Raw genomic sequence first — 26,515 nt, forward strand, 5'->3', positions numbered from 1 at the left:
CCCTTTTTCCCCCCTCCCCCAAGCATATGATACAAATGATTAAAATTTATTATTTAACTAGTTTGGAATTACTCCCCAGAAATTTTGAACAGCCTATCACTTAGTAAACATTTGTGTCAGGCAAGAAATTCAAAGTTAAGGCTCTCACACTTTCCTTATCACATAGCACTGTAAAATCAGACGTAATGGTTACAGAATAAGTGTCAGTTGTGACTTACATGTTGTGATTTTTAAAGAATAAACTATAGATGTAATGTTTTTAGGATGGCCTTTGCATCTAGCAGAAGGTAGAATTAAAAAAAAAATTCTCTGGGTATCTGTGACCTCGGCTACATTGCTATAAGTTATAACTGAATATGTAATATGCCTTATGGTTTCTTGTGAGTCAGATTCACTTATGTGCATAAGAATCCAGAGACTTGCAAGGACTCATAATGTTTTGTTTGCTGTTTTGTGGATTCTCTGGCACTAGAGCTGGAATGCAATTATTAAATCTGACCTATATTTTTTATTTGAAAAATATTGAGTGTGGGAAGGATATGGTAACACTTGTATTAAATGTGGAGTATTTGAAAATAAAAAAATCGCCTCTGTTCCAGGCTAAATACAATTGCTTCAAACTTCCCCTGCTCCTGCTTCCCCCAAGTATTAGAAACTATACTGTGAGGGAGAAAGGTCACAGAGTATTTTTTCTTCAATGTGGGAGAGTCAGACATTAATTTCTTCTTCTTCTTCTTTTATTAAAATCTTTTTCTTACATGAAGAAAATGTCTATCCTCTTGGGGGGATAAAAGGCTTATAGATTTAAAATATTTTTGAAGATGCAAATATTTGATTTTACAAATAAGACTTGAAAAAACAAACATTGTTTCATTCCAGACAGAAAATCCAAATATGGAGAGACCATACACCTTTAAAGATTTTGTTCTTCATCCAAGAAGGTCAGTAAATATCAAACATTTTTAAAATACTAACTTTCCTGTGCAAACTGTAACTTGCTATGAACTGTAGCTTCTCTATGTACTTTTATGTGTCACCATAGTATCTGAGCACCTCAGTAGAGCAGTATATTAATGTAATAATAAATCAGTGTTGGCACTTGTTTAAATTTCTGAAGACTAATTTTAAATTATAACATTTTTTTCAGCAGCATATGAGATAAAGTTCCTGGGGCTAAAATAATAACATAGTCCACTAGTAACTGTTATACATTACATCGTAAAATCACTACTCAGTATTATGCCATATTTGAACCATTTTAGCTGTCAACTGTATCCTCCTCTAATCTAGAAACGATGTTCCTTTTTGTGTGTGGCTTAATCCAAGTAAGTTGCATTCGACTGCAGTTAAAAATATAATTTATTTTTTTCATTTGAAAAGTATTTAGTCCTATAGGCATGTATTAGGGAAGCCAGGAATTTAAAAACACAAACAGTGTGAACCTTATTATTCTATTCCTTACCCAGACACTACAGATTTCATCTTCTTTTCTACATGCCGGCACTTAAGATACAGAAAATTGAACATTGCTTAATTATTGCTGACAATATGCCTACTTTTAATAAACACAAACTTTTTAAGGAAATATGGATGTTAAAATCAATTGGAAAAAGTTTGTTTAAAAATACAGCTAGAAAGTCTTCGTGCTGTAGTGGAATCTTTATTTCTTTTTAACCAACTAGGAAGTAAAGGAAGTATTTAAAATGCAAAAGAATAAATGAATCTGTCATCTCCAAGTTACTTCCCTTTCAGAGTTAGGAAAGGCATACTTTTTTTTTTCTTTTTTGCAAACCTATGAAAAATCCACACTTGCTGTATTCGTAAAATCCCCTCAAGTTCTGCTATTGTTCATAAATCTACCTCAATACTCTCTCCGAGACATGAGTTTAACAGTGCTCTACAATGGAAAGGCAGTGCCACAGATCTAGAAGTGCTGTAAAGCCAGCCAGTCAATAGATAGGCAAATTAACTAACCCCACTTTCAGAACTGTGCTCAAATTGACCCCAACAATCAATAAACTACGCTAAACAGTAGTTCAAATACTGGCTATCGATAATGGTAATGGTGGTGGTATTCCTATTAGTTTTTGATCAGTTTGCATTGCACATTGTGGAAACTTTCATGAGAGCAAAATGTCTTTTCAGTTCACTTAATAAATGTTATGGCCTACTCCAAAAAAAAAAAAAAAAATACAAGCAAAAATATTTCACTACCATTCTGTAATTGTTGCTAATTAGTTATTACACCTCTACCCCGATATAACGCTGTCCTCGGGAGCCAAAAAATCTTACTGCGTTATAGGTGAAACCGTGTTATATTGAACTTGCTTTGATCCACCGGAGTGCGCAGCCCCGCCCCCCCGGAGCACTGCTTTACCGCGTTATATCTGAATTCGTGTTATATCGGGTCGTGTTATATCGGGGTAGAAGTGTACTTAGAAAAAGAAGTTGTAAGTTTCTTGGCACTTCAGATTAAACGTGTGTCTATAATTGTAAATTTTCAGTAACATTATTTCACCATAACACTTGAAGTAATAAAACGATTTCAACTCAATTTTCACAAAAGAATCTCTCACATACTTTAGTGAGAGACTTGGCATTGTATTATCAATAGTAATTATATAAATGGTAAATTCCTACTTACCTTTGAAAATCTGGTAACTGGTTACTCTGGTTGCACTACTCTTCCTCACCCCAAGAAATTTACACTTTTTCAGGATTATAATCCGGTAAACCTGATGTATTCAGACATCCACCCTGTAGAGATTTTTGATAACAGAACTAAGTGGGATTCCTAATTAAATATTTGGGTCTTTTAGGTAGCTTTTTGTGTGTTACAAAATGTCAAGATTATTTCAAAGCCTTCTACTTTATCTTGAAAGTATAAAGCCCAATAGCAACTGTCACAGTAGATGTCAATTACTATTGCTTTGATAGCAAAAAATGTACAGATTTTTTTTTCAGACTGTTAAAACCAAATTGCATGCTTTTTCTGCATAGGATTCATAGTCTGACTGAAAGTTACCAAAATAATCTTGTATCTTTCACAAGTGTGACAAAATGGTGGTAATTTTATTTAATATCATTGCAAAATAACAATTTTTTTCTCTTCTGCAGTCACAAGTCAAGAGTTAAAGGTCACCTAAGGTTAAAAATGACATACTTACCTAAAAACAATGGATCTGAAGAAGAAAACACAGAACAGGTGGAAGACCTGGAGGTGAGAAAACTGTTTGGTGCTGAAGAGCATATGGTCTGACTTGTTCTTGTAACTCTAGCAAATAAAAGTTGTTAGGCATAAAAATATCTTTTAAAAATGATGAAGCTGCAAGCAACCTTTTAGAAATTTGATAAATTAGTTAGTTTGGCATCAGAAGGAGATCCAAAATTCCTGTACAGTCTCTTGTTTAATTGTGATGTTAAAGCATTCCCATCATTTTTTAAAAATTGCTTTTCACCTTTTATGTAGCTGTAATTCTGCAGGAAACAGACAGCGGTTGTAAAAATCTAAGTCAACAAATGCTGATACGAGCAAAACTATTTGCTGACCTCTAGCTTTAGTGTCCATAAGTGCTTGGGAATAACATTTTCCAGTATTTCCATCTTCCTATGTAATATTGTTAACCAGTCATCATAATGATAATCTGCTCTGTTACAAAACTTGAACTTTATCCAGTGGAAGAGAATTTTTTTATTTTAGCTATTTTGTTTTCTAATTATTTAGTAATTACATCCAATTTAGATGTAAAGGGCTTTTCCCCAACACTTTAAACAGCTATTTCAACAGCACCACTTCTGCATGTATAGTTAAGACAGTTTCTGTTATAAAACCCATACATTAAGCAGATACACCTACTACAGATTTATGGACTGGAATCTTGCATATAAGACTCCTTAATTTTAAAATCCATTGAGTATCTTTCCTATTCCCAAACCAGAAAATAACAAATTTCTATATATTAAGCTTAAGTAGTATTAAGCTTAAGGTGCTACAATAATACAAATAATAAAAACAGATACTGCTCCTCCACTTCTCTGTATCCATACAGGTCTAAATTTAGTTTCTGGCAATGCATTTTAAAGTGGCTAGGCCCATGGTATGTACATGCTGACACTGAAAAACAACTAATAAAATGCATTATCAAGGATTTCATGGGGAAAACTAAATGGTGTGAGATTTGTAGGGAGGTGTACAGTCCAGTTCCACTGTAACATCTCACTTAACACTTTGTTAGTGCTGATTGTCATCTTAAAATACCTAAAATCAATCCATGTCCTGAAGACTTCCCAATGTAAAATGTCTAAGGGGTGCACTTAAAATCCAGGAGTGAAGATAACTTAACACTTTATTTTTCCATAATTATCACAGATGATGTGAATTTTTAATAAGGTATTGAATAAGAAGACAGTGGCTTGATAAACTGGGACATGTCTCCTTTTACAGGTTTAACATTGATGAATGTTAAGTATCTTTACTTAGTTATTAACCTTGTGTCTCATAGCCTGGCTGGATTATATTGGACCAACCGGATGCTGCTTGTCAGCCACAACAGCAGCAACAGGAATCTCCTCCTCTACCTCCAGGCTGGGAAGAAAGACAAGATATCCTTGGTAGGACCTACTATGTCAACCATGAATCTAGAAGAACACAATGGAAAAGACCAACTGCTCAGTATGTCCTCTGATTTATAAGATTCAAAGTATACTTTACTGTGACTAGCAGTTCACTTTTGTCATTCTGTACAATAATGCAAGTCAGGGAATGAATAGCTCAGGAACTAGTAGTGGAGATCTTCATTTTAATTTTTTCTGTATGTCTGCATTTCAAATAAAAAGTGTGTTCTTAAGTCTGATTAGCTAAACTCTGTTAGTTTACTGCTATTTCAGCCAGTTAGCTAATGCAAGTTAGCTAACCCAACTTAACACCTTTTAAAAACGTTGTTAGATTTTGATTGGTGAGCAATTCAACTCGCACACTACTCAGTCCATTTTCCAAAGTGACGAATATTCACAATATATATTTCCTGCATTATGGAAACTACTTGTAGTCTCAGCAGAGACTAATAATGACTGTGCATGGAGAAGAAATTCCTTTCATGCCTCTAAGACTGCTAACTCTTTACCAGTAGCAGCCACCTGAAATCCTTCTCATGTAGTTTGCATGATCTCTCCTTCCAGCACATGAACTATTAAAATATATTTGCTATTCGGTTCCTTTGTTTGACTCCTCCTTCTGCTCCCTATTTTTCTCTACTCTTCTGCTTTCTACTGATCTTAAGTTCATTTTGTAGCTTCTGGCTGCTACTCCTATTGGCAATGTTTTTGTGGCTAGTCTGGTCTATTACAAACTTTACTGTTGGAAGATACAGTCTATTGTACTGTTGCTTGCTTTTGTGCAGGGACAATCTAGCTGATGTTGACAATGGTAATATTCATTTGGAGGCACAGCATGCATTCACCCATCGGCGACAGATAACAGAGGAAACGGAAAATCTAGACAACAGAGATTCTCCTGAGGTAAAAACTGTATGGGTTTAAAATACAAAACAGTGTTTTCCTGTAGTCAAAAGGTTTGATTTGAGGTTTTGTAACCTAAAATATACTTTTCTTTTCTTTTTTTTCTCCCTGAAAAAAAGAGCTGGGAAGTTATAACTGAAGATGAGGCCACTATGTACAGCAATCAGAATCTTCAAACACTACTGCCACAGAGCAGCTCTGATATGCAGTCTTACCTTGCAGAAGAATTGAATACCAGACTTACTATCTCTGGGAGTCCAGCCACTGGCCAATCAACTTCCTGCAGTGTAAGATAGCAGATATTTTTCCAATTGTTTTAACATGAATAGTAAATCTTCAAATTATTTTCCCAAAAGCTAATTCTAACCCAAATTTCTTACAGCAAATATTATGTAATATCACTTTGTAGTTACTGTACTGAGAAACTCTTAAATTAAGAGGGGAATACCTGTCCTAATTAGCTTTAGATTTTATTTTATTTTATTTTGGCAGAGCTAGAATCAATATTTCAAACCAAGAGCATCCGTCATTTAACTTCAGTTCTTGCAGAGGCTTAAGGATAATCTTGGTATACTAGACCTACTCGCCAAATAAAATGTTTTTCATTTTCCCCCCACTTTGTTTTTGTAAAACAAGACTTTTTCCATGAGACCTAAAGCAGCATCTGCATTGAATTACCTGAGTTCGCAAATCTAGCTTCTGTTCTAGCTATCATGCTGTCTAGAATACCACCAAAAAGTACTACAGAAGGACACTTCTAGAACTGTACTTAAATTTACAACAGTACATTTTTGAGGAGATATCAATACCATAGCATTTTCCTCTCGTGTGGGGTAAACTTGAGAGAAATAATTTACATTACTAAGACCGCTAAGTCAAGGGATTGGAGACAACTATGTTGTAACCTGATGCATTTTGAAAAATCCCCATAACATTGAAAGAAGCTTACCCAGGGAGGTAAGGTGTGCTAAGCCATCAGAACTTTTGGGTTTTAAAATTTTCACTTGTATCTCTAGCTCTGATTGTGAAGATGCCATTCCATATGAACTGAATGTAAACTGATAGTATTTTTGTGAGTCTATAGACAGTCATTTCCAGTGCTGCTGCTCTTTGCTTTACTAGCTAACACTGTACTCAACATAGGGCTTATCTACACAGTGGGGTATCACACACTAAGTGGTGTGATTTCTAAAGTTCACTAATGTGTTGTGCATTAATTGGTCTGTATTAGATCCTGCTGATGTGCTTTAACATACTTTAAATATTTAGTGAGCCACCAGTGGGGTTTACGCAGACCAATTAATCCGCAGCATATTAGCATGCTTTAGAAATCACATCCCCGTAGTACACATTACCCTGCCATGTAGACGAGCCCTCAATTCCTGCAGTTCAGAATCCTGTGGACAGCAGTAAAACTGTCACTTTGTACTGTGGCTGCTTGGGAAGTCTAAACAGGAAAAGAGGCAGTGGTAAAGTTATTTTTAGGGAAAGGTGAGGTGCAGAAGATATCCTGTGCACCCCTCCCTCCCAAAAAAGAGGTATAGAAGTAGAGCTTCGCTCTTCCTTTACAGTGTCCAGAAGACTAAAATAAGGAAGATCCATCCTTTCACAGCAGTTATCGGCCTCTGAAGGGAGTTGAAACAAAGCCTGCTAAATTTCAGCAGCTGGAGTATATTTGCTAGTAATATGACACGCTTGAGTAAGGTCCAGAGTTAACATCACTGTTCGAATTCCATCACCTTACTCAGAAATTAGATGACTTGCACGTTGCCTCCTTAGTACCGTATATACTCGTTCATAAGCCGAATATTTTTGGTAAAATAGTGACGCATCAAAGAGCGGAGGTCGGCTTATAAACGTATCTACACCAAAATTTGATGATTTTAAACTCTATGGAATCATTTAATTGAATATCTAATACAGGGATCGACAACCTTTGACACGTGGCCCGCCAGAGTAAGGAAGGAAGCGGCGGCCAGCACATCCCTCGGCCTGCGCTGCTTCCCGACGCCCCCATTGGCCTGGAGTGGTGAACCGCAGCCAGTGGGAGCTGAGGGGCTCCATGCCTGCAGATGCTCCAAGTAAACAAAATGTCCTGACCCGCAGCGGCTTACCCTGATGGGCCGGGAGCCAAAGTTTTCCAACCCCTGAAATATAGGGTCGGCTTATGAAAGGGTCATACAGTTTTTGCTATTTTTACCTATCCATTTTGGGGGGTTGGCTTATAAACGAATGGGCTAATGAACGAGTATATACGGTAGGTTTACTCCTCTACCTAATAGGTGTCTGGTGGTAAATTTTGAGATCCCTAACATGTCACAAGCATGAGTCTAGTTACAGGACACAATAGCAATTCTGTAATAGCTGTGTCCTCAGGCTCAGCTGTATTTTATAAATTAAATAATTAATGTGACTGAGTGGTAACAATTCTAGTATCTTAATGCCTATATATCAATTCATAGTCTGTTGCAAATGGCATTAGCTTGACTAGGTTCTAAACAGAAGTACAAGTAGTAATAGACTCCATGAGCAGATGGTTAATACCTCTTACAATATTTTTCAAAATTTCATTTTAAATAAGCATTGTTTTGCTGAAAAAATGAGGCAGCTTGAATGAAAACTGAATTTTCTTTGTTGCATTATTGTTGCATTGCTTGGTAGCATCAAAAAAGCAACAATCATAAGTGATTTACAGTTCTCTTTCATAATTTCAAGAACCATTCCAGCAGAAGAGGTAGCCTGCAAACATACAGAGTTGAGGAACAGCCTGCACTTCCTGTGGTAGGTTATATTCCAAAAACCACACGATTTTGTAGAGCATAGGAATCTGAAAATTCACTACTTGTGAAACTTTTTTTTTACCATGGGTAAAGTACTGAAACGCAGGTGAGATTTGGCCTTCAGCTTCTGGCAGCTATCACGACAAAATCAATCTGTGGGTCTTGCAAGACTGGAATCCCAACATAAGGCTTCCATCTTCCAAGTTCACATTTTTAGTTTTAATGATGGATTTAATGTATGGTTGTAGCCTGGAGGAGGGAAGAATTTTAACATGTAGATGTGAGACTTTTTTTTTTTTTAAGTTAAATCATCTTGCTTTATCAACAATACAATTCTAGCATTTTTGCGTTGTGCTCCCATACGCCATTGCAGCTTCGTAGTAACTTAACAGCCATAAATTCTAGGCTAAAACAGCCAAACCGAAAGAGATTTTTTTTAAACATATTTTCCATCGACTCAGATGGTGGTTTTGAGCAAAAAGGATGTGGTTGGCTTCTATGGTTTCATGTTATCCAATATGGATTTAAACATCTTTACTGTGTTTTACCCACTATTTAAACAACTAAAAACTTTCCCTGTATGACTTCTGATTTGGGGAAATCTGATGGATGAAGCCTATTTGCTAGTCAGTACTTTCCTACAGTAATATTTTCCTCTTTAATTTTAGTTACTCCCTACTTCATCTGGATTACCTCCAGGTTGGGAAGAAAGGCAAGATGAAAAAGGAAGGTCATATTATATAGATCACAATTCCAGAACGACTACCTGGGTAAAACCTGTTGTGCAGGTACTTTTGAGTTCTCTCCATTGTTTCATTCATATATCCTGGAATGAAAAGATATTGAATAGCTACTACAAATCAAATAATCTTTTTGAATACACTACACAATGACTGAACTTGTCTAGAGACCCGTTCAGTGAAACCAAATGTCTCAAATATGTAAAGCATGTTAAAGACTAGTGGTCAATATATGACGGGTAGGGGGCTGGTATTTTTCATATGTTAAACCAGTCCTCTTTAGTATTGTTGTATTGCACATGTTCTTTTTTCAAAACTCCAGAACAACCCTTTTTTTCCCTCAACTCTCCTCTAGTCCTGCTTCAAGAATTTTTTAAGGAAATTCTTATTGCCTTAAAATTTTACATGGAGAATCTGAATATCTGACTGTACTGCAAACTGTTCTGCAAGGGTTATTTTTTATGTAAATGTCCATATTTATCAAATGCATTTTAATGTATAGAACCTTGTGTATTAAGCTATACAAGATGTGTAAATGGCCCAGGTAATCATGCCCTGAAACATCTTAGTATTGTGAGGCCTTTAAGATTGCAATAAACTTTGAGACCTTAATCAGTGGCTATCACTCAGTTTTGCTGATACTTGGTTTGAGCAAATCTGTGTAATGTGTAGCAGTAGTCTTACGAAAAAGTCGTAAGATACAGGTACTGCAATAGGAAGAAGTATGTTGATCTCCAAGGTTTTAAAATAGCTTTCTTACCTACCAATGGGAAGGGAGTCCCAGTCTACATAACATGATATGTGAAAGACCAATTTAGAGTACACTGCTCCCCCTCGTGACAACTTGAGGAGAGTCAGCCTCAGTACAACTACAGCAATTAAATGTAAACTGATAATAGAAACTTGCCTTTGGAGCTAGATTTGGAGTACACTTTCAACACTCCTTCTGTTCTGAGCAAAGGCATTGTTGTATATCTTAAATTTCTCATTGGAAATAGTGTGAATACTCTGTTACAGTGTTGATTGTCATATTGAAACATACTGCTTCAGAGATAATGTTGCATCTCTTGTGAGAGTAAGAGGGACTCTGTCACTGGGAACAACAGAGAAACAAAAGTAGTTAATTTTAATAGGAATTCACTATGTTCACCTGAGGGTTTAAATGTGCCATTGGCATTTTTATCTAATTTTGACATGCCTGCAATGAGATCATACTCCTGTATCTATCATATCAGTCAATGACTTGATTATGATGTCAGATTGAGTTGAGTATTGAGTGAGAGTTTAGTAACAGGAGAGAATTATTTGGGAGAAGCTTATTTTAACGAAGTATGTTTGAGCAACAAAAGGGTTGAGGAACACTCTCTGGAAAAACAAAAATAATGGAAGAACTCAGAGTAATTATATTTAACTTGCCTAGGTATGACGGTGTCTCTTTACAGTAAACATATTAGGACCACTCCATTCACATCTCCAAAAGCCCTTGCTATTTTCGGCTTTAACATGAATTGTTAACATTACACTGGCTTTGTGTTCAGTCCAAAATGTACATAACTTTATTTTTCTTATCTAATATATGATAGACTACAATAGAAACAAGTCAATTATCAACAGTCCAAAGTGCTCCTACAGGACGTCAACCGCAAACATCAAGTGACTCATCAGAACAGTCTTCTAATCAACAACCTGAAGTAGAGCAAGGATTTCTCCCTAAAGGCTGGGAAGTCCGACATGCACCAAATGGGAGACCATTCTTTATTGACCACAATACCAAAACTACTACATGGGTAACTTGCTTTCAATTCAAAAGTAATCACCTAAAGTCAAATCCTGGCCCCATTATAGTCAGTGGCAAAATGCCCATTGACTTAACTGGGGCCAGGATTTCATCGCATATCTTTTTTCAAAATAGGGTTATCTTATTGTAGATTTAATGTGTGTGTTGTCAGTCAAACTAGTGCTTGTGCCAGTAACCTATTCGTAGTATTTATGTTCCTACCTCATGCAAGAGGTGGTATACTGCCAACTTCTCTCATTGGATCAGCAAAGAGGTGAGGAGGGCTCTGTAGGACATACCAGGGATGGCGAAATCAGGGAACAGGAAGGGGCTAGCGCCGCTGCAATGGAAATATTGGGGAAGGCTAATTGTATGTTTTTGGCCCCCTGATGTTTTCTGCCTCCATAATATCTCATGGAGTCAAGAGCAGAACTCTGCTTCCACACACAAGAAGGTGGAGGTGAGAGAGGGATCCAGAGGGAGGAGCTCCTGCTGCAGTGCACAAGATCAGGCTGGCTGCCACAGAGCAGGTAGGAGCAACTCTCCTCTCCCCCTCCTTCCAGCCATCATGGGTCCCAATGGAGACACCCGGCCCGAAGGAGGGGCAGGAGCATGTGCCCAGCCATCAGGGCTAGATGGGAGTAATGGGGCATCAACACATAGGGCACCAGCTGCCTGAAGGGGTGGGGAAGCACAGTACACCAAAGAACTGCTGTAGGAATGGCAATAGGAACTGCTGGGAATACTTCTTCCCAGCTGGGAGCTGACAGTTCCTCTTCCTCCCCCACCAGCTGCCCCCAACCAAGTTTCAGTAGCTCCCTCTCTTATCCCTTCATTCACAGCAAGCTTCCACCCCCTTGGTAATCAAGGCTGATGTATGTAGTTGAACACACATACTAAGAAGAAATTGATCGGTAAAGCAATCTGTCTTGCAGCTGTGAAACCCCTATATTTTGGCAGATGACTATCCTACAGCAGTTTTGTAAGACTGTTGGAGGTGGTTGCAGGCATGTGCTGTTAGCGGAACATACCTTTGTAAACTTCAGGCTTGTCTACATGGGGAAGCTAGCACTCAGTGAGCTAGAGTGTAAATTTCAAGCACACTCGCTACACTAACTTCCCATGTAGATACTCTTACTGCGCACTAAGGGCATGTCTACACTTACCGTGGATCAGTGCTGCGGCAATCGATCCACCGGGGGTCGATGTAGCAGCTGTAGTCAAGACCTGCTGAATTGACCGCCAATCGCTCTCCCATTGACTCCGGTAAGGTAAGAGAGTTTCTCCCGTTGACCCAGCCCAGTGTAGACACCGCCGTACGTCAACCTAAGCTACATTGACTCCAGCTATGTTATTCACATAGCTGGAGTTGCGTAACTTAGGTCGACGTAAGGACCTGCCCTAAGAGTGCCATCAGGTGATTTAGCTTAATATACTTCCAAAGTGCATTAAGTTAACGTGCACAAAGGCATTCTTACTGCTCAGTAAGACTGTCCACATGGGGAGTTAGTGTGGTGTAGCTAACGTGCACAGCTGTAAATCTTACTACCGTGAATATACCTCATGTATACAATTCAGGTTGTGTAGGGTATCCATGAATTTTTAAAACTACAGCATGCAGTACAGATGATCTTAGTGAAGGCAGGTCTTAGTGAATAGTTTAAATATTTGAAGATCCAAACCTTCCCAAACAGTGAGTTAGGGCTCTTTTCAGGTGGGAGAGAAACATTCAGGTTTAGGTAGTAGATTCAAAATGAAGAATAGTCTCTTCTTGGTTGCGGAAGAATTTCACTCAGAAAATCAAGGTGTTCCAAAGACATTTTGTGGAATGGTTAACCTGGTTCAACTGCTCTTAAACTAAATTGGATAAATGAATATTGTTGCTAATAAAATGAGAATTTAGATAAGCCTGGAAACTTAAAGGTGACCATAAGCAAGTGGAGAACTGAAAATTCCGGTGACTCTAGTTTGGCTGGGGAATGTGTATTAATTGTCTAGCTCTGAGTAAGGGTAGTCTGTCTTGGTCATTACAAAATCAGGAAAACATTAAAGTATCATTAATCCTTTTCTCTTTGTTAAGAAGTGTTTTATTATGTTTTCAAAGGAAGATCCAAGATTGAAAATTCCAGCTCATCTGAGGAAAAAGACCTCTCTAGATCCTGTAGATTTAGGCCCCTTGCCAGTAAGTGAAATTTTTTGTTTTTGTTCTGAGGCTGATCTAATTTAAATATTTAAACTAGCTATCTCTAAGTTTGGTGCAAAGTTATGATACACTTTTAATATATTTAATATAAAGTATATAGCTAACACTCAAATTTTGAATCGCATTGCTGAGACTTCAGTAATTGTAACTTGATATAATATACAAATACTGCAATTCACTTACTATCTTGATTAAATTGTTTAGCATTTGTTGCAGACAGGATATATAAGAATTAGTATTAAAAGATCACTCTTCTTATAGCCAGGATGGGAAGAGAGAACTCACACAGATGGAAGAATATTCTACATAAACCATAGTATGTACAATATAGTATCTCCTTGTAAGTTATGTAATTAATTACTGAATCAGATCTAAATTGGTGACACTAACTTAAATGTCTTGCAGATACAAAAAAAACACAATGGGAAGATCCTCGATTGCAGAATGTAGCAATAACTGGACCAGTAAGACTTTTTATAGAGATTTTTATATTTTTGCAAAAAATAATATTAACAGAAGTTAAATGAAATTTTACCACTGTTCTCAAATATTCAGTCTGGAATGCCTAATTTCTGTAGTGCTTGTACATAACAGACTTGAGAAGGCATATCTGAAAACGAAATATCTGTATTTCTAGATCTGTTATCCCTTAGAAATAATCTTTAAATGAAGAAGAAACATTGAGTCCATGTGAAAAGCAGAGAATTTCCTCAATAGAGAGAGCAATATTTTTGAAGTTACTGATCAACTCTTTGTGTGATATTTAGCTGTGCTGTGCAAAATAAAACTAATTTAATCTTTGACCTAACATAAGCTTGCAGAAAATGAAATTTGTCTTTAAAAGAAATTTATTTCTGTTCCAAAAGAAAACTAACTTCCTAGCTTTGATACTTAATATGATAGATAACTATCAGCAAAACTAATCGCAAATTACAATTTCAGACAGGATTTCGGTTTTAAAATATTAATTTTTTTAGTAATGATGTATCTTATTTCAGTACTTTTTACTTGTTTGTTCAAAGGCTGTGCCTTATTCCAGGGATTATAAACGAAAGTATGAATTCTTCAGAAAGAAGTTGAAGAAGCAGGTTAGTGATCTACTAATACCTTACAAAACTGTGAGAAACCTCTTTCAATATAAACTCAATAGGCCAGATTTTCCAATGCTTACTCCATTGCAAGAGCAACATATGAGGGCTGGAAAGCAGCCAGATCAGGCAGCTGACAGGTTTCCCCATCGGGAGCTTTCAGATGGCATAAACCCAATGTGCATGACCTCTCCCTCTTGACGCTAGCATAAAGAGCATGTCGGGGGGGAGAGGAAGGAGGAAGTATGGCTGGAGCAGGCTGTGTTCGGATAACGGCTACTATAACCAATGCAGGAAGTCAGGGTAGTGCAGATTCTCTCTGAGAAGCAAGGAGCCATAACCTTGGTGGTCATGATCTTCCCCCATCCCTACCTGCTCCATCTTTGTAAATGTGGACTAAGGGCTTGTCTACACAGTTTGGCAATATGGACTAGAAGGATGTTGATACAGGAGTATGTTAACTTGCACTTGGGAACTTTTAGTTTGTGCCATCAGGGACTACATGGGCCAGTTAGTGTGCAACGTTTTGGTGCATTTTAGAATTCACATCCCTCTAGAACACTTTACCACACTGTGTAGACGCCCTAAGGTTTGCATTGAAAATGACTGAACTTATTGTATGTGATCTGTTGAAAACTGGAAAAACAAAGTGAAAATTTGGTGCCAGTGTGCCATCTGGCATCAGGGCACTTGGTTTGATAGCCATACTAGGCATATCATTACCTGTACTCCTTACGATACTGAATGCTGCTGACTCTGTATGCTGCACCATACCAGAGGGGAGATATTAGAAGAACTTTGGAACAGCATTACTTAATTGTGCTTGCTACCATTCAGTTTAGGAATATGGCTGGTTAGATCATAGATAGTATGGCCTAATCATCAGCAAAATATTGAATACTTAATCCTGGGACCTAAGATCAAGATTTTAGAGGGACTCAGCAGTGAAAACTGAGCATATTCAGTCCATCACAGATTAATATAGTGTAACTTGAAATTCTTACTGTTTCAATAAATAGTTAATATTGAAAAATTGGAGGGAGTGCAGAAAAGAGCTACAAGAATGATTCAAAGTGTGGAAAACATGAGATTGAGCTTCTTAAATCTCTCACTACTTAGTTTATCCAAGAGACAGTTAAGAGGTTACTTGATCGCTGTCTACAAGTACGTATACAGAGAAGAGATTTCTGATAGTAGATAATTTGTTTAGCACAAAAAGGCATAATGATATCCAGTGGTTGGAAGATGCAACTAAACAACTCAGACTAGGGAGAAGGCACTTTTTTTTTTTTTTTTTTTTTTTTTAAACTGAGGGTAACTAACCATTGGAGCAGGGCTGGCTCCAGGCACCAGGCAACCAAGCACATGCTTGGGGTGGCAGGGGGCGGGCTCCGGCGGCGCTCGGCCGGGGGGGGGGGCCTCCGGCGGGGTGGCGCTCGGCGGGGGGGGGGTTTTCTGGCGGCGCGGCGCTCGGTGGGGGGGGCGCAGGGGGCGGCGCTTTTTTTTGCTGCTTGGGGCAGCAAAAAAGTTAGAGCCGGCCCTGCATTGGAGCAACTTAGCTAGGGATATGGTGGATTCTCCACTATTTAATTATTTTAAATCAAGGTTGGATGTCTGTCTAAAAGATATTGTGCAGCTCAAACAGAAGTTATGGGATTGATTGCAGAAATTATTGGGGGTGATTCTATGACCACTATTATTCAGGAGTCAAACTAGATGATCATAATGGTCGTTTCTGGCCTTAAAATCTCATAATATTTACCACAAGACAAAAGTTACACATGTTCAAAGCAAAAATATTGTATGGATTATGAGCATGAAGCAAAAATGAGTGGAAAGCACAAGCTGACATGCAAATAATATTAAAGCATATGCAGAGTGGCCAACCAGAACATGTTGTTGTTTCTATCAGTATGAAAATTTTAGGTTAGACGTGTACTTCACTTGTAAAAACAAAATAACTTCCCTAACCTTTCAAGCTTGTTTTCTGAACAGAAAAGCAACTTGAAGAAATTCTACATGAGGTACACTTCATTCTGTTATGTGCACCTGGTCTAGCAAGCCCAGACTGCATTTTATACAGCATGATCCTAATCTGGGAAGTGATAGTGAGCTCAGCCATGCAACAGAATCGTATCTGTTTGTGACAATCATATTCCTTAAGAATGAAATAAAATGTTCACTGGTAGTCTTCTTAGTCACCACAAATAAACTTGCTTATTTATGTAATAATATGGGCCTGGATGCCATATGCAAAAGGAGAGGAAGATCTTAGGGGCAGTGGACTAGAAATTGGAATAATTAATGGAAAAAGCCTGTGAACAAAATGCTTTATGAAAGCAGATGAAATTAAAATGTTTGGGGTTAGTCTAAACACATGATGTAATTATTGTACAGTATTAAAGCATTATACACTTTGATATGCTTTCAACAACAAAGGAGATGCTCAATCACAATAAACATTTATTTTAATGTACAACTTCCTTAATGGGGAGTAGAACTTGGTGTACAGATCTCCCCATGCTGGTCAAATCTGAAAATAGCCATTTTTTCAACCATGTTATGTTGCAAATCCACAGAACATACTATTGAAATAAAGTGGCATGCATGTCATCTTTTGACTTTGCCTTATTGAATTTTGCATAGTCAAGTGCAGTGTTGATTATTCAGTTCTCCTATTTTTCCTATTCCTTTTCAGAGTGATATTCCAAACAGATTTGAAATGAAACTTCACCGTACAACAATCCTTGAAGATTCTTACAGAAGAATTATAGCTGTAAAGAGAGCAGATTTCCTTAAAGCAAGACTCTGGATTGAGTTTGATGGTGAAAAAGGCTTAGATTATGGAGGAGTGGCCAGAGAATGGTTCTTCCTTCTCTCTAAAGAAATGTTTAATCCCTATTATGGATTGTTTGAATATTCTGCTACGTAAGTAAAAAGGAAAATACAGGTTGGGGGAAGTAGCTTCAGTTTAATCTCTAACATAAACTTAAATGCTGCAAATGTTATTATTTTAAGGAAGTTTTGGTACATACTACTGTTGGCTCAGCAAGAGAATATTGTGCTGTCCCAGAAACCATAGTCCTATATTTTGCTGAGAGTCTGAAAGGAACCTTCATAGTCTTTGTACAGACAAGTGTCAGTTTGCAGCCAATGTCTCTGTTCCTATAATTTTTTATAACATTCATGATTGGCTATATATTTAGAACAAACACAATAGCATTTCTTCTTGAATTAATGCTTGTGTCCATTCTCACTTTACAGAAATGACTGAACAAATTTGTAAAATAAGAGGGAGTTAATGGTAACAAACAAAACACACAGGGTGAAACCCTGATCCCATTAAAATAGTTTTACCATTTTCTTCAGTGGGGCCATGACTTCACTGATGGTTTCTGTCGGTGTTTCAAAACTTCAGTCCTACTAAATTTACAGTTGCCTGCACTTAACATGCTTTAATATTAAACTAGTAACTCTATAAACAACGTGTTTTTATGAGCGATACTAAGATTTCTTTCAAATCATTTGCTGTGATAATTGTTCATGCAAAATTTTGCAAGTGGTGTTTTCCTCCTCTTAGGGATAACTACACTCTGCAGATCAATCCAAACTCTGGATTGTGCAATGAAGATCATCTCTCATACTTCAAGTTTATAGGACGTGTAGCTGGAATGGCCGTTTACCATGGCAAGCTGCTGGATGGTTAGTATTTATTCTGCATAATACAGTATGCAGATCAATATTGTGTTTTGAATTTTATTTATCTAACTTGAATACTCTTTACTCTTTCAAGGCTTTTTTATTCGACCCTTTTACAAGATGATGCTTCAAAAATCAATCACACTTCATGATATGGAATCTGTGGTATGTAAATTCTGCTGCCATCATTCATGTTAAGTTTTAATATTTACAGTAAAAGTTTTTGAATACTAAATATTTAAAACAAATGTACACTTTGAATCCTTAGCTCCTTGCTTTTTAAAACAAAATACTACGGGTAAAATTTTCATAGCTGTTGAAGTGGTTTAGAAGCCTGAGGTCCACAAAAAGTCACTGGGACCTAGGCTACTAAGTCATTTAAGCTCTCTTGAAAACTTTACTCTAAACCATCTGTAATGTTCACTTAAATTATTTCTAGGACAGCAATGTGGTTTAATGTCTTATCACAGAGGACCAAGAGTTGGCTTTCCTGTCTTATTCCTAGTCCACTACTAATTTTCTGCTGTATGATTATCAAAAGAGGATATACCTTCCACATCAGGATATTGGGTAGCTTAATTAATACAAAGTATTCTGAGATCCTTAGAATAAATGTCATAAATGCAAAGTGTTGCTTTTATTACAGTTTTTGTTCCCATAGTAATAAAGGTCTTGCATTAAATTTTCACCCCTTTGGGTTCCATCTTTGGGAACCAGATGCCACATTATGGAAAATATTTTTCCAGTAACAGCATCTGGATTGTTCATGGGCCCCATCTAGAACAGTTGTTTTAGAGTATTCTGTTTAGAATAAGCTATTCAGTGTCACTGTTCTTTTCTGTAATATATATAGTTAATATACAGAGTAATATAAATAGACCATTGGCAATATCGTGTATCTGGAATCTTTTTGTTCCGACAGTAACAAAGGTCTTGCCTTAAAATTTCACCCTTTATGGGATTCCGTCTTTTTTGCACTATTGCATGCTCTGAATGCTTTACGTTCTCAGACTCTTTATAGTTATGCCTGGCAATATAGGAGAGAAGAATACTCCAGAGAAGTCTAAAATATAAGGTCACAACATTGTGTACAAAATATCTTATCACAATCTTATGTTATGTCAGCACTGAAGATATTTCAGGACTTCTATTTTAAACTTTAACATCTGTTTCTTCTCTGAGTGTTTGGCTACACAGATTCCATTCTTGGTGTGCATGCACCTCATGCATGTGAAATTGGATTCTTTTGATTAGCAGTATCTCTCGGGTCTGTACCTATGCCCACGGCCAGGATCGTGGCAGGCTCTGATTTCCACCACCTCCTCCTGAGCTGGTGACAGAGAGCCTCTCCTAAGGCTCCATCCTCCAGAAGTTTTAAGGTGGAGTCCCATACCAATCCCTTGGCATGCAAATCCAAGTTGACATTAACTGTCCTTTCCTATTCCAAGAACTTTGTTGCCGCCGAAATCTCTAGGAAGACAGTCTTGGTGCCAAATATAGTGGTACCGAGGTTGCCAACACCATCCACATAGGCACTGGGAGTCATGGCATTGAGCAATCCCATACTAAGACCCCTTTCCTAAGCATAGACTGACTACTGTCTAGGTCAGCACCACTACCATATGTGGTACCAAGACCTTTCTGTGGGACTGGGACCAGATTCTCCTTTCATTGAGAGGCTACGGGAAGTCATTACCAAACCACCCACCCAAGCTTCCAGATCGGATGCTGGTTTTGGTAAGGCTGTTCTACAGTCTATAAGTAGACCTCCACTTTCCCATGTAGTGCTGTGGCAATTGCTTGTTACTTGCCAACAGTGGAATCTGTAGACAATCTTTCAGAGAATGAGAGAACTGTTATTTACCTTACAATAACTATGGCTCTTTGAGATGCGGTGTCCACCCAGATTCCATGACTTGTCCTCCTTCCCCACTGATTGGAGTCTTGCTCCTATTGGATTCTTATTGGTGATGTAAATGAGTGAGGGTTGCAGCTGCCACACCCTTTATGCCCTCACCTACGGTGAGTGAGAAGGTACTTAGAGCCCGGGCAATCCCCCGGACTCTTCTGTTCAAAAGAATCTGATCTCACTCTCATGGGATATGTGCTTACCAAGAGTGGAATCTGTGGCGACGACAAATCTTGAACCACAGTCACTGTAAGGTAAGTAACCATTCTATATCATAATATCTAATAAAGTGTGTTCTGCCTAACTTCCAGAGTTTGATCATTTTGAGAATGAAAGACTAGTGACCAAATACTGACCGCAGCATCTAACATTCTCAGGCTCGATCTGCTGTTTCCAGATTTTTTAGCTCACATAGCAAACTTGAAGATTCATGTTATTTTGCAAGAGGTTTGAAAAGTTCTACTGCAGCAGGAACACCTGAATGAAGACTGGAGAATCAAAGCAGTAGCCCAAACATACTCATATTTTAGAGAATACAATTATACATTAATTGATCTAGTGCCTTGATGAAGTACTAGAGTTTATCTAATCCTTCACCCCATGCCCATCATGAATAGTACTTTAAACAAGAGTACCCGCCTTTATTGGGAGGGAGTAACTTGTGGTGAGCAATACCCCATCCTGCTGATGGAAAAGGAATGGTACTGAAATTGGCAAGGGGGGGAGTAGGTCCTATCCATTGTTCTTGGCATGTGAGGATACTGATTAAAATGAATGAAAGAAAATGGGGGATTCCTCAGCTCCAGCAAAGATGTGGAAGATGGCAGTATCCCATAAAACAGAATAAAAAATACTTTATTCTTTGACCAAATTTTTCTCGTTTGTTTTGAAATTTCACTCTTCTGTTTGGATCACTTATCATAGGTGTACCTTCCAAAAAACAATGAGTTGTGCCTCACTTTTGAAGTACTCAAATGTAATTCCTTCTGTCTTCAATGTTGAAGGAAGTGATTTGTCTCTGTGGGCTTAATCAGACAAATATAAGTAGTTACTCTGTTTACAGTGAGTTTAATGAAGACCTCAGTCTTTATTCGGTTGGGTTGGGTATAAATGTGGAACATGCTCTGTTTGTTTTAAGTAAGTCTTTTATACTTATTTATTAAGCATGCAACTTTCATTTTTAGGATAGTGAATATTACAATTCTCTGAGATGGATTCTTGAAAATGATCCAACAGAATTGGATCTCAGGTTTATTGTTGATGAAGAACTCTTTGGACAGGTTTGTATATTGATGTTTTGTCTATTCTACTTTATAGAAAGTAAAACATTTGTACAGTGGAACTAAGTGGGTTTCTCTGTACAATACTTAAACATCGGATACTGTGATAAATACACGTGCCCTTCAGAATTGTGTTGGGCTGTTCACTTGTGCTTCTTGCTGTGGCTGGTACATGTTCACTTACTGTTTTGCTAACGTAGTTGTAATTTGAGAAATGCCTGGGGAATGGCTGTTTCAGCAAAGCTTTTGACACAATAAATTGTGCTTTTGACTGAACAGCAGCTACCATTTTAAAATACAGCTTTTGTGGTAAATGCTTCTCCAGATTAAAATAAACATTCTAAAATGTCCTGTCACTCAAGTCTTAATGAAAGCTGCATCCTTGTGATGGTTCTAGAAGTGCTGGAAATGAGCAGAGATATTTTTTAAAAATACTGTTAGAAGTAGATTCCCTTGACAAGTGTGAACATACTTTTTTGAGTTACCCAGGCAAAACTGTGGAACAAACTTTGTCAGTGGAGGGAATTTAAGCAAGATTTAAGTAATGTAGATCTACCACTGGTCTTGCACAGAAATCCCATTTTACAATTGTTAACCAGATATAAGCACACTAGTAGGTTTTATGGTTCTGTGGGAGCATGGCCTTAAAGTAATTAAAATTGCAAGACCAGAAAATAAAAATCTAGATGTGAAACAGGCTGAAAACTCAGGCTGTATACTGAGATTCTGGTAATATTAAACCACTACGTAGCAGATGTGTGTGTCAGTGCACTGCTCACCAAAAATGCTGTAACTGTTTTGTAGATGTTTTTTCTAAGAAATCTTGAGGAAAAAGTTTGGCTCACTGCAAGTGCAGATTGTGAAGTTAGTAAAAATATACAGTATTACTGAAAACTTGGGTGCAAACTTAGTGATTTACTGTACTTGAGTCAGATAACTGAGCTGCTACATTGCAATCTGGCACCACTGAATTGTGAATGTATGCGTAATATAAAAATCGTATTTATTCAGGTGGCATGAGAGAGTGGTGCTATCTATCATAGTTTTCAGATTCTTGAATTAAACTGAACTAAAAAAATGCTTAATATTTAAACTTGCATTCTGTTGAGCACGTACTTTGTGTAAAAGAGTTTCTTGTTTAGACCCATCAACATGAGCTGAAAAGCGGTGGATCAGAAATAGTTGTCACAAACAAGAACAAGCGAGACTACATTCAGTAAGTAGTTGGACAGTCTGTGGAATATACCTCACCTCATTCCGGTTTCTCTAAATAAAGGGTGGTCTTTGTATTGTGTTTCATTGAGCTTCCGATTGTCTTGAAGCAAGCTGTAGCCTTGACGTGGTATGTGCATTGTTTGTACTTCAAATATTCAATTTTATTTTACAGTCTTGTAATTCAATGGAGATTTGTGAGCAGAGTCCAGAAGCAGATGGCTGCCTTTAAAGAGGTATTAATTTCTTAATACATTGTATCCTTTTAAAATCTTTCATATCCAATATTAAGAAAAATCTTTTGGAACACAGCATCAAGATCCATAGGCTAGGTTGCTATGACTGTAAAAGAGTCAGAGCAATCAGATATTTAATGGTGTATGGTTTCAGCTCTGAATTATTTTAATGATGCAACACTATTGTTAAAACATTTACCAGCTTTTTCATTATAAATCTCCCTTCACATGCCTAAAAGTTAACTTCTTGTCCAATCCTGAACTATCCTAGTTGCAATACAAATGATTTTTTTACCAATTCTGAAATCATTATTTTTTTTAAGTAACAAAAGTGTAAATAAAATTAAGTTTATTGGAATTGAGTGACTTTAACTTATTTTTCTCCTCTTTATACAAATGACACTGTAAATCACTAGTCCGGTGGTTCCCAAACTGGTTTGTGAACCATTGGTGGTCCATGAAGAGCTAGCTGGTCACATGATGTTGACTTTCCTGACTTTTCAGCTGCTAAACAGCATTATAGGCTAATAAGAAGATACATGTACTTTTCCATGTGTAGGAGATTACTATACTTGCCACAGGGATGTTGTGATTGTGAATGGGCAGGGCAGGAGGAGCAGAAGTCTCTGTAATAAATGGGAGAGGAGACGGTGAATGAGCTGGTCTTCTCAGATTCAGCCTGCTCTCTTTAAAACAAAACAACACCATGTACCCTGTGAGGAAATTAAAGCCCTGCATTATTACAAAGTTTGTATGGTTTTCAGTAAATAAGGATGAAACTGACTGACTGATGGGCATAACTATTCAACAGCTGTCTCATTGACTGAGCACATTCTATCCTGTTCATTGAATGAAGCAGGAGTCCTGTGGATAAAAATCTAATGTAATTGGACTAGCATAATGAATATGCACAAGGGAGCAGAACTTTTTACCCAACAGAAGTAGAATTGAGATTCCTTGATTCTATTCCTGGTTCTGGGTCTCCCATGTAAAACACTTGGGTTCTATTTATGGCTCTGCCAGAATTGACTATGTGCAACTTGCCAGATCCTTCATTGTATTCTCTATGAAATGGGAGAAATTATTGCCAGCTTCCGAAGCCAGGAATTTAAGGCCTTGACCAGTATTCATGGATAAAAATGGAGAGAAGTGATAATGTCAGCATGAGCATGCCCAGTGTAGCTGGAACAATACTGAAACTGTTTCAGTTTGCATTGGAAGCCGAATCTGTTTCCAGCATTCCCCAGGAATGATGGAACAGAAAGTTTTCATACAGCCACCTTTGCACCCTGACGTCTCAAGATCTGCATGAAGTACAGCTTAGCAAGACCCAAAATTGTGGCCCAGGTGTGTTTGAAAACAGTGCTGTATTTAATGTAATGCCTTGTCTGTAGCTCTTGGAACGTGGAGATCTAACTCTTAATGGAGGGGGGAGGGGCAGTTTAAAATATAACATGGTTTTCAGAATTTTTTTTCTATATTTTAGGGGTTTTTTGAACTAATATCTCAAGATCTAATCAAAATTTTTGATGAAAATGAACTAGAGGTAAGTGTATCATAGAACAGGAAACAAATTCTGTTGGAACCATATTTTGTTTACTTACATTTTGGTATTTCTCATTTGTGTAGTTACTAATGTGTGGACTGGGAGATGTGGATGTGGCTGACTGGAAGCTATATACAAAATACAAAAATGGCTACAGCATAAATCACCAAGTTATACAGTGGTTTTGGAAGGTAACAACAAGCTCGAACTTACTATTTATGCAAAATCTACATTTTAAAAACTGCTGTTTATCAGCTGTACAGATGTATGATTTGTTTAATAGAAAAAAGTAAATATTTGTACATTAAAGCTACAAACAGGGAACATAAGAACTAGAAATAATGCGTGTTTAAGAATATAATACAGTATTGATATGTATCCTATTCAAAAAGCTGTATAGGCTGCTGGCGTAAAATACATTCACTGTAGCTAGTCTGGCGTAATTACACTAAAGAGTTATTAAACTCTTGTGTTTAAGTTACAGGAATCTGGCTGCTTGTTTATAACATCAACAAACTTCAAAGAAAGTAGGGGCCAAATCTGGGAGGGAAGTATTTTAACTGCCTTCTGAGTCAGTAACCCTACTGTTACTGTGCTACTTAAATAATTGAAGGTGAAAAAAGATTCAACCAAAATATGTAGACTTCATGGCTTTTAAAAGCATGCAGAGAAATAAGTTGTATTTATTATAGAAAATAACAACAATTAGGCTACCCTTAAGATGTAGGAAAAACAAGTAAATAGTGTATCACATAAAATTGCTAACCAGTGTAACATTAAAAAATTGAACTCTTTCAACTAAGTCTTTAAATATTATTGCCCTGTACAGGCAGTGTTAATGATGGATTCTGAGAAGCGAATAAGATTACTTCAGTTTGTCACTGGCACATCCCGTGTACCTATGAATGGATTTGCTGAGTTGTATGGTGAGTTCTTATAGTGCTATTCACCCAACTTGTTAACTGGGCTAATCAACATAAAAGAACCTGCTGTTCAAACTGTCATGATGATTCACCATTTGACTTGAACCATATGCCTATTACATATCCATTTTAAAAAAATAAATTGTGTTTAAACATTTAAGTAGCAATTTGTAACTAGTTAGAAGTATCATTTAACCACACATGGACTAGATTTAGTAATATATATCGGTATGAAATTTTTTCCTTGTAGAGCATTGATGTGTCAACTACTACTGCTATAAATATGCACCCTTAGACTTCAGTATTGGTGTAAAAAAAAAAAAAAAAAAAAAAAATCTTGCAGTAAATATGTATCCAGAAATATTTAGAAAGCCATCATTGGAACATACACCCACTGCCTTTGAGTCTTGTGTAGAACATCCACTGATATCATAAGTTCTACCACAAAACAAGAGCAATATATTGAATAGACTTAAATCTAAAAAAAAAAAAAATAGAGAGCGAGAGAGAGAAATTGAGATTTATTCCATTCTGTGATTCTCTAAGTATTACTTCTTCCTGTAGGTTCAAATGGACCACAGTTGTTTACAGTTGAACAGTGGGGCACCCCTGAAAAACTGCCAAGAGCTCATACCTGGTAAATATTCTCTTCACTTATGTAGATTTTCATGTGTTGAGAACAGGGCCGGCTCTGGCTTTTTGGCTGCCCCAAGCAAAAAAAAAAAAAAAAAAAACGGGGCAGACAGAACGGCAAAGCAAAAACAAAACAAAACCTGCGGCACGGCCGGAGTGCGGGCGCAGGGGGACCGGCTAGCGGGGGGGAGGGAGCAGGCGGGAGAGATAAGGGGGGCTGCCAGGGCTACAGTGGGGCGCTGCCATGCGGCCCCTGCCGCCTGCCGGGAGGGCTCTGCTACGGTCGGCTGGGAGGGAAGGACGCGGGCTGCAGGGCGCTCCCATCCTCCACGCAGCCGCTCCCTACAGGGCGGCCAGAGCAGAACACAAAAAAAACCGTGGCTGTGCCGCCCTAGGATTGGGCGGAATGCCACCACATTCAATCTGCTGCCCCAAGCACCAGCTTGCTCGGCTGGTGCCTGGAGCCGGCCCTGGTTGAGAAGTAACTTTGTTCAAAAAAACTTAAGAGTTTTCTTCTTTTTTTCAGCTTTAACCGCTTGGATTTGCCTCCATATGAGTCATTTGAAGATTTATGGGACAAACTTCTCATAGCAATTGAAAATACTCAGGGTTTTGATGGAGTTGATTAGGCCACAGAATTCAACATGCTATGTTGTTCCAGTGCTGCAATTTCTTTTTAAGGGTTTACAAACAATTTAAATATTTCCAGGGAACTTAATGTTCATTCAGTTATTTGGCTATTGAACTTTCATAGTGTAATTTGTAAAACAAATAAGTTAAAAATTCACCAACTCTCTTAAATACATTTTGCCATTTTCAGTAATACGTATTTTATTAGTGGCTACAAAATGTATAGTGGGTAGCTTAACCCCACCAATGCCTCGAAGAGTAAAATGTCTTTCAACAATTACCTCTTTTACAGTATTTGCCAGATTGTCCTACATTAAACTACTGAAATTAAAACTGTGAAAC

The 26,515-nt window shown here is 37.6% G+C and overlaps 1 protein-coding gene across 3 annotated transcripts in view; it reads left to right on the forward strand.

The window, feature by feature from the left end:
* NEDD4 (NEDD4 E3 ubiquitin protein ligase) overlaps positions 1 to 26,172 on the forward strand; it is a 110,150-nt gene extending 83,978 nt beyond the window's left edge. For 2 of the 3 annotated variants that reach the window (XM_065412592.1, XM_065412590.1), the window contains 23 exons: positions 880 to 941; positions 3,118 to 3,220; positions 4,503 to 4,672; positions 5,400 to 5,517; positions 5,637 to 5,804; positions 8,233 to 8,298; positions 8,966 to 9,085; positions 10,621 to 10,824; positions 12,919 to 12,996; positions 13,279 to 13,333; positions 13,423 to 13,481; positions 14,040 to 14,105; positions 16,804 to 17,033; positions 17,686 to 17,807; positions 17,899 to 17,969; positions 20,898 to 20,993; positions 22,136 to 22,209; positions 22,381 to 22,441; positions 23,928 to 23,987; positions 24,071 to 24,178; positions 24,817 to 24,913; positions 25,475 to 25,547; positions 26,070 to 26,172. In XM_065412592.1, the coding sequence (XP_065268664.1) occupies positions 880 to 941; positions 3,118 to 3,220; positions 4,503 to 4,672; positions 5,400 to 5,517; positions 5,637 to 5,804; positions 8,233 to 8,298; positions 8,966 to 9,085; positions 10,621 to 10,824; positions 12,919 to 12,996; positions 13,279 to 13,333; positions 13,423 to 13,481; positions 14,040 to 14,105; positions 16,804 to 17,033; positions 17,686 to 17,807; positions 17,899 to 17,969; positions 20,898 to 20,993; positions 22,136 to 22,209; positions 22,381 to 22,441; positions 23,928 to 23,987; positions 24,071 to 24,178; positions 24,817 to 24,913; positions 25,475 to 25,547; positions 26,070 to 26,172 (2,364 nt within the window). Of the gene's footprint in view, positions 1 to 879; positions 942 to 3,117; positions 3,221 to 3,374; positions 3,399 to 4,502; positions 4,673 to 5,399; positions 5,518 to 5,636; positions 5,805 to 8,232; positions 8,299 to 8,965; positions 9,086 to 10,620; positions 10,825 to 12,918; positions 12,997 to 13,278; positions 13,334 to 13,422; positions 13,482 to 14,039; positions 14,106 to 16,803; positions 17,034 to 17,685; positions 17,808 to 17,898; positions 17,970 to 20,897; positions 20,994 to 22,135; positions 22,210 to 22,380; positions 22,442 to 23,927; positions 23,988 to 24,070; positions 24,179 to 24,816; positions 24,914 to 25,474; positions 25,548 to 26,069 lie in introns of all 3 variants that reach the window. The other variant, XM_065412591.1, reaches the window with a different exon arrangement.
* The last annotated feature ends 343 nt before the right edge of the window (positions 26,173 to 26,515 follow it).

Source organism: Emys orbicularis, chromosome 10 (assembly GCF_028017835.1).
Source record: "Emys orbicularis isolate rEmyOrb1 chromosome 10, rEmyOrb1.hap1, whole genome shotgun sequence".
Lineage (NCBI taxonomy): Eukaryota > Metazoa > Chordata > Testudines > Emydidae > Emys > Emys orbicularis.